General features: G+C 43.2%; 1 protein-coding gene across 1 annotated transcript in view; it reads right to left on the bottom strand.

Moving 5' to 3' along the window:
* The window catches only part of SETDB1 (SET domain, bifurcated 1), a 34049-nt gene that overhangs the window by 14851 nt on the left and 7159 nt on the right, over positions 1-12039 (bottom strand). The window contains 6 exon segments of the mRNA XM_011937957.1: positions 75-138; positions 506-754; positions 1682-1755; positions 2623-2824; positions 2988-3113; positions 3931-4030. Coding sequence (XP_011793347.1) covers positions 75-138; positions 506-754; positions 1682-1755; positions 2623-2824; positions 2988-3113; positions 3931-4030 — 815 coding nt within the window.

The following is a 12039-nucleotide window of genomic DNA, read 5'->3' as shown; positions in this document are numbered from 1 at the left end:
GTATTAGCCAGGATGGTCTCGATCTCCTGACCTTGTGATCCGCCCATCTCGGCCTCCCAAAGTGCTGGGATTACAGGCTTGAGCCACTGCGCCCGGCCAAAAAAGTTTTTAAAACTTTTAAAAATAAGAAATATGATTCTAAGAAGGGAGAGAGAAGGGAGAAAAGGATGAGTACAAAGTATTTAAGAGTTAAACTGAACCTTGAAAGATAATCAGGACTCCTTGATACCTCTTCTTCATCCCACTATCCTACTAAAACCTTAACCCTGGAAAAATGGAATTGGCTGCCTTCTCTGTACCTACACACAATGTGAATACTCCTAAAGAAAAAAACAAATAAATCAAAACCATGCAGATTAGTATCATAATTCCGGTAATTTATTTTCAACAATGACCCACAGAGGAACAAAAAGGGCAAAGTAAAATTTGACCAAAAACAGTGAGAACACATAGGAGGATAAGAAAGAGGAAGGCTATGGAATAGCTATAAAACCATCCTCATTACTGCTTCTTAAGTCCCCCCGACCAACCTCTGCCTCCAAAATTCTAGGGAAGAACAGTACCAGGAAGAGGATCCTGACTAGGCTGCCATCCACCTCCTCAACTCGGGACTTCCACCATGTGCCTTCCCACTCAGTCTTGATAAGCTGGCCACTCTTGAGCAGTACCATGGGGCGGTTGGGGTAGGCAGTTACATACTCCTCTATGAAGTCACGGCAGGAGATGTCTTCTATGTCCTCCCAAGTCTTTTTCACTGTTTCAAGGAAGAAGTAGAACTGAGAGGGCAGGTAGGACATGTCTTGATAGGGAAAAGGGTTGGCCAGGAGACATTTGATACTTTTTAAGTTGAAAAAGAAAGAAAAAGTAAAATCAGAACCTCGAGGGAAGCAAAGCCAAGACCACCTAAGTAATAAACCTAATGTACAAATTGCACATACTTACAAATCAAGTAAATACTAAATAAGTCATGTACAATATAGGTGATCCACTTATTTTATACAAATGGATGCTTCTCCTTTGGAAAATTCAAGTGGAAATTCTTGCTCACTTGTTGATAAGTCTAATGGTAAATTTAAAAAGATCAGGTGGCATCATGAAATGAAAAAATTAATCCTCCCTTCTCATTCTCTATCAGGTTTTTAAGAGACTCAGAATATGTTTACTGTCATGTTATGTGTAAACAGAAGTGTTAGTTGATTCTTCTGCAGTTAAAAATTATTGTTTCCGTAGGAGTCTGCTCCCAAGCCAGGGTAACAAATATAGAGGACACTATGATGTTCCATCTAACACAGCTTCTGTGGAAAGCATTATGCAGACTACACATTTATACAAATGTTAGGTGCAGCATGACACTAGGAAAGAAGTAACACCTTTTTCAACCTAACTCACTTAGAAATGAAACTGAAGCACATCTATAACGTGAGCAGTCTACTCAAAGTCATTCATGATCTTCCAGTGTCTCACTCTCTGGCTACAAAGACCCAGTCCTAGAGATTAACAATACAACTGTATCTCCTTTGGGAGCAAACTGTCCTTTGGGAGCAAAGGACATCAACCAAATTTATGCTCTTTGAGAGTGAAGTACCAAAAACACCTAGGGCTTTTCAACTGGACGTCCTAAGAAGAAATATCAGGTAGAGGAGGAGAAAACTGAGCTAAGGAATAAGGGAGAAACACTCACGTGGCCGGCAAATGGGATACAGTTCAGACTGTGTGACATAGGAAGCATAGCCATCATCAAAGAAAATGAGAAACCTGTAAAAGAGGAGTGACAGTAGAAAGATCTGGGGGTTATGATATTTAACATGATCCACAGAAATTATTTTATCATAGCTTCTACTTCTCTGGATCACAACAGGATGTATTCCAGGGAAGACATTCCAGTCTACTACTTTCTTCCTGTTTTTCTTTCTTCCCAACTTGAGAGTTAGGAGTTCTCCCTTAATTTAACCAATGCCTCCCTACTTTTTCAAAAAACACATATACATATAAGTATTTTTGAGATGGAGTCTCCTTCTGTCACCCAGGCTGGGGTGCAGTGGTGCAATCTTGGCTCATGGCAACCACTGCCTCCCAGGTTCATGCGATTCTCCTGCCTCAGCCTCCCGAGTAGCTGGGATTACAGCCATGTGCCACCACACCCAGCTAATTTTTGTATTTTTAGTAGACAGGGTTTCACCAGTTGGGCAAGCTGGTCTCGAACTCCTGACCTCAAGTGATCCACTTGCTTTGGTCTCCCAAAGGGCTAGGATTACAGGCATGAGACATTGGGCCCAGCCAAAAAACATATATTCTTTTTCCTCTATCAGATTCCTACGCTGCTAAAAACCATTTAGTCTCCATCTCTTTCTTCTATGTGAATCTCCTATTCCCCTGATCATTAATCCTCGTTATTCTCTTCCTAGTTTTCTCTTTGAGGAAAGAAAAGGAAAAAAACAAAAAAGAAGGAGAAAGAGGAAGAAAGAATCACCCACATGACTCCTGTGGTAAAGAAAGAGTAAGGGTTTCAGTCCACTAGGGACTAAGAAGACAAAAGCTAATTGTGAGATCTGGTCTATGGCACGAACAGGGCAGGTGCTGTGCTCCCAGCCTCTACCCCTTTACAGTCCTCTGTCCAGGTACCTGAGCTTGTTTTTGACGTTTGGTGTCTCAGCTACAATGCCAGCATAGAGCCAGACCTGATTCCCATCTTTGTATTTGGCGACCACCCGACTGCCCACAAACAGCTTGTCAGCAGGAGGGTGGTAATCATAGGCAATATGGTTCCCCGACAGTAGACTCTTTCCTTTGTTGTCAAATTTCACCTTGTATTTCTTCCCCGGCCCTGAGTAAAAGGGAAAGATAAATTTTTTAAAAAACTGCCAGTTTCTGTATAAATCCAGGTTGCTACGTGAGAGACAAATGGGAAGGTTATGGAGAAAAGAAACAATTAGCAGTGGAGGCTGCAGGTTGCCTTTCAGGAGTGGTTCCTCCAAGTCTGCACATACCAACTGTCTGGATGGCAATAAGGGTGCCTTTGTGCCATGTCTTAGTTCTCTTCTTGCCCAGAATTCGCATGCTGACTATCAGGTCACCATCTTTGCTTAGTTCTCCAGACATCTGACTCAAGGTTCCTATAGAAGAAGCAAAGTTATTCTAAAGAGTTATGACATAGATTGGGTAGAGAACGGGAAGGTAAAGAGGGTAGTATGGTAATTAGGGAAAGTGGGGTAATTTTTTTTTTTTGAGAAGGAGTCTCGCTCTGTCCCCAGGCGGGAGTGCAGTGGTGCGATCTTGGCTCACTGGAACCTCTGCCTCCCAGGTTCCAGCGATTCTCCTGCCTCAGCCTCCCGAGGAGCTGGGACTACAGGTACGCACCACTATGTCCAGCTAATTTCTGTATTTTTAGTAGAGATGGGGTTTCACCATGTTAGCCAGAATGGTCTCTATCTTTTGACTTCATGATCCGCCTGCCTTGGTCTCCCAAAGTGCTCGGATTACAGGCATGAGCCACTGTGCCTGGCCCATCTGGAGAATTTTTAAACATTTTTTTTTTAGAGATGGGGTTTCACTATGTTGCGGAGGCCGGTCTTTAATGCTGGGCCTCAAGTGATCCTCCTGCCTCAGCCTCCCAAAGCTGCTGGAATTACAGATGTGAGCCACCACACCTGGCCTCAAACCTTTTTTTAACAAGAGTCTGAGTGATTCTCTTCTCCCTAATCTCCACCTGGAAGTAGTCATGAGGATGGAAACAAGTCTAAATGTAGGATGCTAAAGAGGTATTGAGATAAAACCATCACAGACTGGAAAATCACCATCCATGTAATTGGGATTTCATAACTACTAAGGATAATGTGTCTGGCATGTCACAATTAGTAGACATGAGACTTAAGATGAAATCTCTGTAAGAATTCACCTCCCATCTGTACCCAGATATTTCTTGACCCTAACCTTTATGCAGATCCTGGGAACTGCTCTTCTTGTTGACAGCATCCATGAACTTCTGAACATCTTGAGCTGACTTTCTTAAGGCAGCCATAGCTTCACGGAGCTACAGAAAAGGGAATGAGGAAAACAAGTTTTGAAACAGTAGCAAGGGTTACAAATAACTTCAGAATAAGAAACACCTTGTATTTCACAGAACAAAAAGAAGTGAGTTGAATGAGTTATGTTTGGAAGCTTATGGTTACTTTATCTGGCAAAGCTGCCCTTTCATTTTTTTTTTTTTTTTTTGAGATGGAGTTTAGCTATTGTTGCTCAGGCTGGAGTGCAATGGCACGATCTTGGCTCACCGTAACCTCCACTTCCCAGGTTCAATTGATTCTCCTGCCTCAGCCTCCCAAGTAGCTGGAATTACAGGTATGCGCCACCATGTCCAGCTAATATTTTGTATTATTATTATTTTTGAGACGGAGTCTGGCTCTGTTGCCCAACCTGGAGTGCAGTGGCACAATCTTGGCTCACCGCAACCTCTGCCTCTCAGGTTCAAGTGACTCACCTGCCTCAACCTCCAAAGTAGCTGGGATTACAGGCATGTGCCACCATGCCCAACTAATTTTTGTGTTTTTAGAGACAGGGTTTCACTATGTTAGCCAGGCTGCTCTCGAACTCCTGACCTCGTGTTCTACCTGCCTCAGCCTCCCAAAGTCCTGGGATGACAGGTGTGAGCCACTGTGCCTGGCCTAATTTTGTATTTTTAGTAGAGACGGGGTTTCTCCATGTTGGCCAGGCTGGTCTCAAACTCCTGACCTCAGGTGATCCGCCCGCCTCGGCCTCCCAAAAGTGCTGGGATTACAGGTGTGAGCTACTACTGCGCCTGGCCTAACATCCCTATTTCAACAGTATACCTTTTCCTAAAATGTATTTGCCTGTGAATTATGGAAGTAGAGTCCAGTCTTCTACCAATATATTTTTTGTCTGCTGTGTGTTCCAGAAATGTCCTTACTAACTCCCAGGATTCAAGGAAAGAGGCTGTGGTGTTTCCTTTCTATTTTAGCAATGATGGAACCATGTTCAACAAGAAGTTTTAACAAATGGTTTTCTGATGATACCACATTTCTAAGCACCCAGCTTCCAATTCAATTATTCTTACTTTCTATTTCTTAGAAACTTCTATGGGTAAAGCTTCCTTTTCAAGTCCAAACTCCTCACCATCATAAACTTAAACTAAGCCCTTCAGAGCCAAGGAACCTTCCCCTACACAATGACCACTCATTGCTATCCTGCCTACAGAGAGCCTCAGATTTTCTCACCTATACATCTGGTTGATCCCAGGTTTCCCACCAGAGACATTTTCACTGAGTGCAGGAGACGTAGGGGAGGAATGACCAGAGCCCACAGATCCTGGTCGGAAGGATGTGCTCTTTTTGGCTACCTGCTTCCGTGACTGGGCAAGCTGGCTTTCCAAGCTTCTAGGAGATTAGAGAAGAGGGCGTATAGTAAGGGATGTGGAAAATATAATATGAAAGAAACTGAAGAAAAAAGAAAGAATAACACTTACTCACTGTCACCTGCTTGGGGAGATAGAGGTGGAGCAGGTGGGAAAGGTGGGGCAGGTGGAGCTGTAGGCTGTGGGGGTTCCACTGGCTTGAACTGGGTTCCAGTACTGGTCAGATCCTGTGTGTACTGGACAACAGGGCCTTTGCTCCTCACAGCACCTATAGGAAAAAGGAATTGATCACTGAGAAGATGATAGCTATGATGCTTATATTCAGTCACACATCTGATCCTTAACTTATACAACATAAAAAGGCCGCAATGGCTGGGCGCGGTGGCTCATGCCTGTAATCCCAGCAGTTTGGGAGGTCGAGGCAGGCAGGTTGCTTGAGGTCATGCGTTTGATACCAGCCTGGCCAACATGGTGAAACCCTGTCTCTACTAAAAATACAAAAATTAGATGGGCATAGTGGTGCACATCTGTAATTCCAGCTGCTCAGGAGGTGCAGGACAATCACTTGAAACAAGGAGGTGGAGGTTGCAGTGAGGCGAGATCACGTCACTGTACTCCAGCCTGGGCAACAAAACAAGACTTCGTCTCAAAAAAAAAAGCAAAGCAATGGACACATTCTGAGTAAGTGCTTAGACTCTCAGTTCCTATTATTGACTGGCATGGATGATGGCATATGTTGTTTTGACTTAGATAATACTTTTTTTATTAAAGTGAAAGCAAGTTTATTAAGAAAATAAAGGAATAAAAGAATAGCAGTCGGGCGCAGTGGCTCATGCCTTTAGTCCCAGCACTTTGGGAGGCTGAGGTGGGTGGATCACCTGAGGTCAGGAGTTCAAGACCAGCCTGGCCAACATGGAGAAATCCTGTCTCTACTAAAAATACAAAACTTAGCTGGGTATGGTGGCAGGCGCTTGTAACCCTAATTACTTGGGAGGCTGACACAGGAGAATTGCTGGAACCCAGGAGGCGGAGGTTGCAGTGAGCTGAGATGGTGCCACTGCACTCCAGCCTGGGTTAAAGAACCCGATTCCATCTCAAAAAAAAAAAAATTGCAACTCCATTGGCAGAGTAGCTTCTTTTTTTTCTTTTTATAGACAATGTTCCACTTTGTTACTCAGGCTGGAGTGCAGCAGTCTGACCTTAGCTCATTGTAACCTCGAAATCCTGGGCTTCAAGTAATCCTCCTGCCTCAGCCTCCAGAGTAGCTAACACTACAGGTTACACAACACCACACTCAAGCTTTTTTCTTTTTCTTTTTTTCTTAGAGATAGAGTCTTTCTATGTTGCCCAGACTGATCTCCAACTCCTGGCCTCAAGTGATCCTCCCACCTCAGCCTCCCAAAGTGCTGAGACTACAGACATGAGCCATCATGCTGGGCCTTAGGTAAGACTTTATATCTTCCTATCTCAGATGATTTACCTGATTAATTATGATATACTTTGGGGGAATATTTTCAGAAATATATTCTTTAACCAACTAATTTTGGCAGGAAAAATCAACCAGAAAGTATGACAGTAATATTAGAAAAGAAAACCAAATCTGCTTTTTGTTTCTGAGACAGGGTCTCATGCTGTCACCTAGGCTGGAGTGCGGTGGCACGATCTAGCTCACTGCAACCTTGACCTCCTGGCTTCAATTGATCCTCCCACCTCAACTTCTTGAGTAGCTTGGACTACAGCTTAATGCCACTGTACCCAGCTAATTTTTGTGTTTTTTGTAGAAACAGGGTTTCACCATGTTGCCTAGGCTGGTCTTGAATTCCTGAGCTCAAGCTAACCGCCTACCTGTCTCAGCCTCCTAAAGTGTTGGGATTATAGCTGTGAGCCACTGTGCCCGGCCAGGTCTGGGTTTTAAAGAAAACTGACTATATGCTGGATGTGGTAGCTCATGCTTGTAATGCTAGCACTTTGGGCAGCCGAAGCAGGTAGACAGCTTGAACCCAGGAGTTCAAGACCAGCCTGGGCAACATATCAAGCCCCTGAGTCTTTTAAAAAAAAAAAAAAGAAAGAAAGAAAAAGAAAACTAACCATAGATAACACACAAAACTGACAATCTCATGTGGATAACAGAGGGTAACTACTATCACCCTAACTTAAAGCCAACTGTTTCAGATATTTTTGTGGTTGTTTAGAATAAATTAGAGCCACAGCATGTGGACGCAGCAGCACAAATTGATCACCACGATTGGAAACAACTCAGGGCACATATCCTGTTTCCAATGAGTAAGCAGTGTAACCATGGTAAACAAAGGATAGCCATTCTATATAATCTCCTTTGCTGATTGGCCTGTTTCTTCCTTCCTCCAGGTATCTTTCAGGACATACCCATATTTGGACGTGTCCTGAGCTGTCCTTGCTTCTTCTCTAGTGCAGAGGCTGAGGATGTTTTCATGCTGAACATGGGCTCCAGCCGTGTAGAGCCTCGATAGATCCACTCACATCTTTTGTCATCCTGGGGAATTGAGAGAATAGAAGAATGAAGGGAAATAGCTTAAAGGCTAGAATCTATCCTGTCCTGTGTAGAGGATATATATCATGTGTCACCTCTCGGAAACCTCCCTGATGAGCCTTAAATTCCTTATCTAGGCTGAGCACAGTGGCTCATGCCTGTAGCTTGTAATCCCAGCACTTTGGGAGGCTGAGGCAGGTGAATCACCTGAGGTCAGGAGTTCAAGACCAGCCTGACCAACATGGAGAAACCCTGTCTCTACTCAAAATACAAAATTAGCTAGGTGTGGTGGCACATGCCTGTAATCACAGCTACTTGGGAGGCTGAGGCAGAATTGCTTGAACCAGGGAGGCGGAGGCTGTGGTGAGCTGAGATTGCGCCATTGTACTCCAGCCTGGGCAACAAGAGTGAAACTCCATCCACCCACCCTCCAAAAAATTCTTTATCTACTTAATAAAGTACGTGCCAGGCTCCATGGTGGGTATCAGGTACACAACAATGAAAAATATATACTCCTTGTTTAAGGAATTACAGTAGCAACAGGTATCTATACTGAGTACGAGGTGTGACAGCTGGGCACAACAGCTCACACCTATAATCCTGGTATGTCAGAAGGATGAGGCAGACAGACTGCTTGAGCTCAGGAGTTCGAGACCAGTCTGGGCAACATGGCAAAACCCATCTCTACTAAAAATACAAAAATCAGCCAGGTGTGGTGGCATGCACTTGTAGTCACAGCTACTTGGGAGGTTGATGTGAGAGGACCACTTGAACTCTTGAGGTTGAGGCTGCAGTGAGCTGTGACTGCACCACTGCACTCCAGCCTGGGTGGCAGAGTGAGACTCTGTCTCAAAAAAACAAAACAAAACAAAACAAAAAACAGGCCAGGCCAGGTGTGGTGGCTCATGCCTGTAATCCCAGCACTTTGGGAGAACGAGGCAGGTGGATCACTTGAGGTCAGGAGCTCGGGACCAGCACATGTTGAGTTCAAACTAAAGGATAACTCAAGAATCATTTTTTTTTTTTGAGACGGAGTCTCGCTCTGTCGCCCAGGCTGGAGTGCAGTGGCCAGATCTCAGCTCACTGCAAGCTCCGCCCCCCGGGTTTTACGCCATTCTCCTGCCTCAGCCTCCCGAGTAGCTGGGACTACAGGCGCCCGCCACCTCGCCCGGCTAATTTTTGTATTTTTGGTAGAGACGGGATTTCGCCATACTGCCCAGGCTGGTCTCGAACTCATGACCTCAAGCAATCCACCTGCCTTGGCCTCCAGAAGTGCTGAGATTACAGGCGTGAGCCACTGTGAGCAACCCACCGATTTTATTTTAAAAATCAGGCAGGCACGGTGGCACGTGCCTGTAGTCTCAGCTACCTGGGAGGCTGAAGTCGCAGTAAGCTATGATAGCCCTACTGTGCTCCAGCCTGGGTTATAGAGTGAGATACTGTCTAAAAAATATATCAAATAAGGTTGAGGTTTCTATGTCCTAAGAACTAGTGACTCTCTTACAGTATATACCCTAAAAAGACTCCTGCACATGTGCATCGGGAGACATGTACAAGATTATTTGCAGCAGTGTTTGTTATCTGTAATCTCAAAAAATGTAAATCAATGTCCACAATCAGGAAAATTGATAAACTGTGTCATATGCATACAATGGAATACCATGCTGCAAAAAGTAAATAAGCTAATCATCATGCATCAACACAATGTTGAAGAAGTCAAAGCCAAGGGAGATGTCAGAACTAAATGTAACTCTGAATGCATTCACCTCACTAGCTAAACTATTACAAAAAATAAAAATAAAAAACTCAATACTTAGGAGCCAAGCTAAAAAATTAAAAGTTAAAATAAAAAAATTGAACAGAGGCCGGGCAGGGTGGCTCACGACTGTAATCCCAGCACTTTGGGAGGCCGAGGTGGGTGGATTACGAGGTCAGGAGATCGAGACCATCCTGGCTAACATGGTGAAACACTGTCTCCACTAAAACATAGAAAAAATTAGCCAGGCGTATTGGTGGGCACCTGTAGTCCCAGCTACTCAGGAGGCTGAGGCAGAAGAATGGTTTGAACCCGGGAGGTGGAGCTTGCAGTGAGCCGAGATTATGCCACTGCACTCCAGCTTGGGTGACAGAGTGAGACTCTGTCTCAAAAAATAAAAATACAAAAAATACAAAAAATAAAAAAAATTAGCTGGGCGTGGTGGCGGGTGCCTGTAGTCCCAGCTACTCGGGAGGCTGAGGCAAAACAGTCTGAACCCAGGAGGTAGAGCTTGCAGTGAGCCAAGATCACGCCACTGCACTTCAGCCTAGGTGACAGAGTGAGACTCCGTCTCAAAAAAAAAATTAAAAATAAAGAAACTGAACAGAGATATCAGCAGGTGTATGCTGCAGGGAAGACAGACTTGGCAATTTAAGTCCCAGATTCAACTAAATTGAATCTATGTTCCATTTCAACTAATTAAAAAAGAAAAGAAAAACTAGGATATGGAACTCTCAGGAAAATAAATTAAAATTCAGAGTTGCTAGATTATCTAAAATAGTCAATATTCAACAAAAAGATAAGAGACATTCAAAGAAACATGAAAGTGTGACCTATACTCAAGACAAAAAACCCTGTCAATAAAACTGACTCTGAGTGATCCCAGATACTGGATTTAAAATATGTTCAAAGAACTATAGGAAATTAAGTTAAAAGGTTAAATGAAAATACACTAATAATTAAGAGAATCTCAAGAGAAACTGAAACTATAAAATAAGGAACCAAATGGAAATTCCAGAGTTGAAAATGCAAAAACTGAAATGAAATATACATTAGAGGGTCTAAGTGGCAGATTCAGAACAGGAGTCAACGAACTAGAATATATAGATACCTATATAGAGAAATTATCCAACCCAAAGCACAGAGAGAAAATTGAAGAAAAATGAACAAAGTTTCAGAGACTTGTGAAACAATGAAGGTCAGGTATTCCACCATATATGTAATGGAAATCCTAGAAAGCAGGGAGAGACAGAAGAGAACAGAAAAAAAATATATAGAGAAATATTAGATGAAATATTCCAAATTTGGTAAAAACTTGAATCTACATATCCAAGAAGTTAAATGAACCTCAAGTAGGATTAAGAGAGAACTTGGATATATCCAAGTCAAACTAACATCAGAGGAAAAAAAGAAAATCTTAAAAGCAGCAAGACAAAACTGACTCATATACATGGTACAAAAATAATTTCATCTGACTTTCCATCAAAAATAACAGAGGCTAGAGGGCACAGGGATGGCATATTCGAAGTGCTGAAAGAAAACTCTGTCAATCAAGAATTCTATATCCCAGGTAGGGCTGGGCACAGTGGCTCACGCCTGTAATCCCAGTACTTTGGGAGGCCAAGGCAGGTGGATCACCTGAGGCCAGGAGTTTGAGGCCAGCCTGAACAACATGATGAAACCCTGTCTCTACTAAAAATACAAAATTAGCCAGGTGTGGTGGTGCATGCCTGTAGTCCCAACTACTCGGGAGGCTGAGACAGGAGAATCACTTGAACCTGGGAGGCAGAGGTTGCAGTGAGCCAAGATCTCACCACTGCACTCCAGCTTGGGCAACAAGAGTAAAGCTCCGTCTCAAAAAAAAAAAAAAAAAAATTATATATCCCAGGTAAACAAAGATTGAGAAAATCCACTGTCAGCAGAACTGTACTGCAAGAAATATTAAAGGAAACCATCTGCCTGGAAAAACATGACATTGGATGATAGATCCACAGGAAGGAATGAAGAGCAACAGAAATGACAAACATCTGGGTAAATACATATTTTTCTTTTCTTCCCTTACCTTCTTTAAACATGAGCCTGCTTAAAGCAGTAATTTTAACACTAAATTATTGGCTTTAAACGTGTAGCTGTAATATATTTGACAATAGTATCACATAGAGAGTGAAAGTAGAGGTATGCTGGTGCCAAGTGGCTGTATTTTTACCAGAATTAAGTCAGTAGTAATTTGTAATAGATTATGATTAGGTACAGATGCAACCCCTCTTAAGAAAGCTAAAAAAAAAGAAAAATCAGGGGCCAGGTGTGGTGGCTCACGCCTGTAATCCCAGCACTTTGGGAAGCCGAAGCAGGTGGATCACCTGAAGTCAGGAGCGCGAGACCAATCTGACCAATATGGGGAAACCC

This window comes from Colobus angolensis, unplaced genomic scaffold (assembly GCF_000951035.1).
Source record: "Colobus angolensis palliatus isolate OR3802 unplaced genomic scaffold, Cang.pa_1.0 Scaffold169, whole genome shotgun sequence".
Lineage (NCBI taxonomy): Eukaryota > Metazoa > Chordata > Mammalia > Primates > Cercopithecidae > Colobus > Colobus angolensis.
The sequence above is the reverse complement of the archived record's forward strand: the minus strand, read 5'-3'. Positions and strand labels throughout refer to the sequence as shown.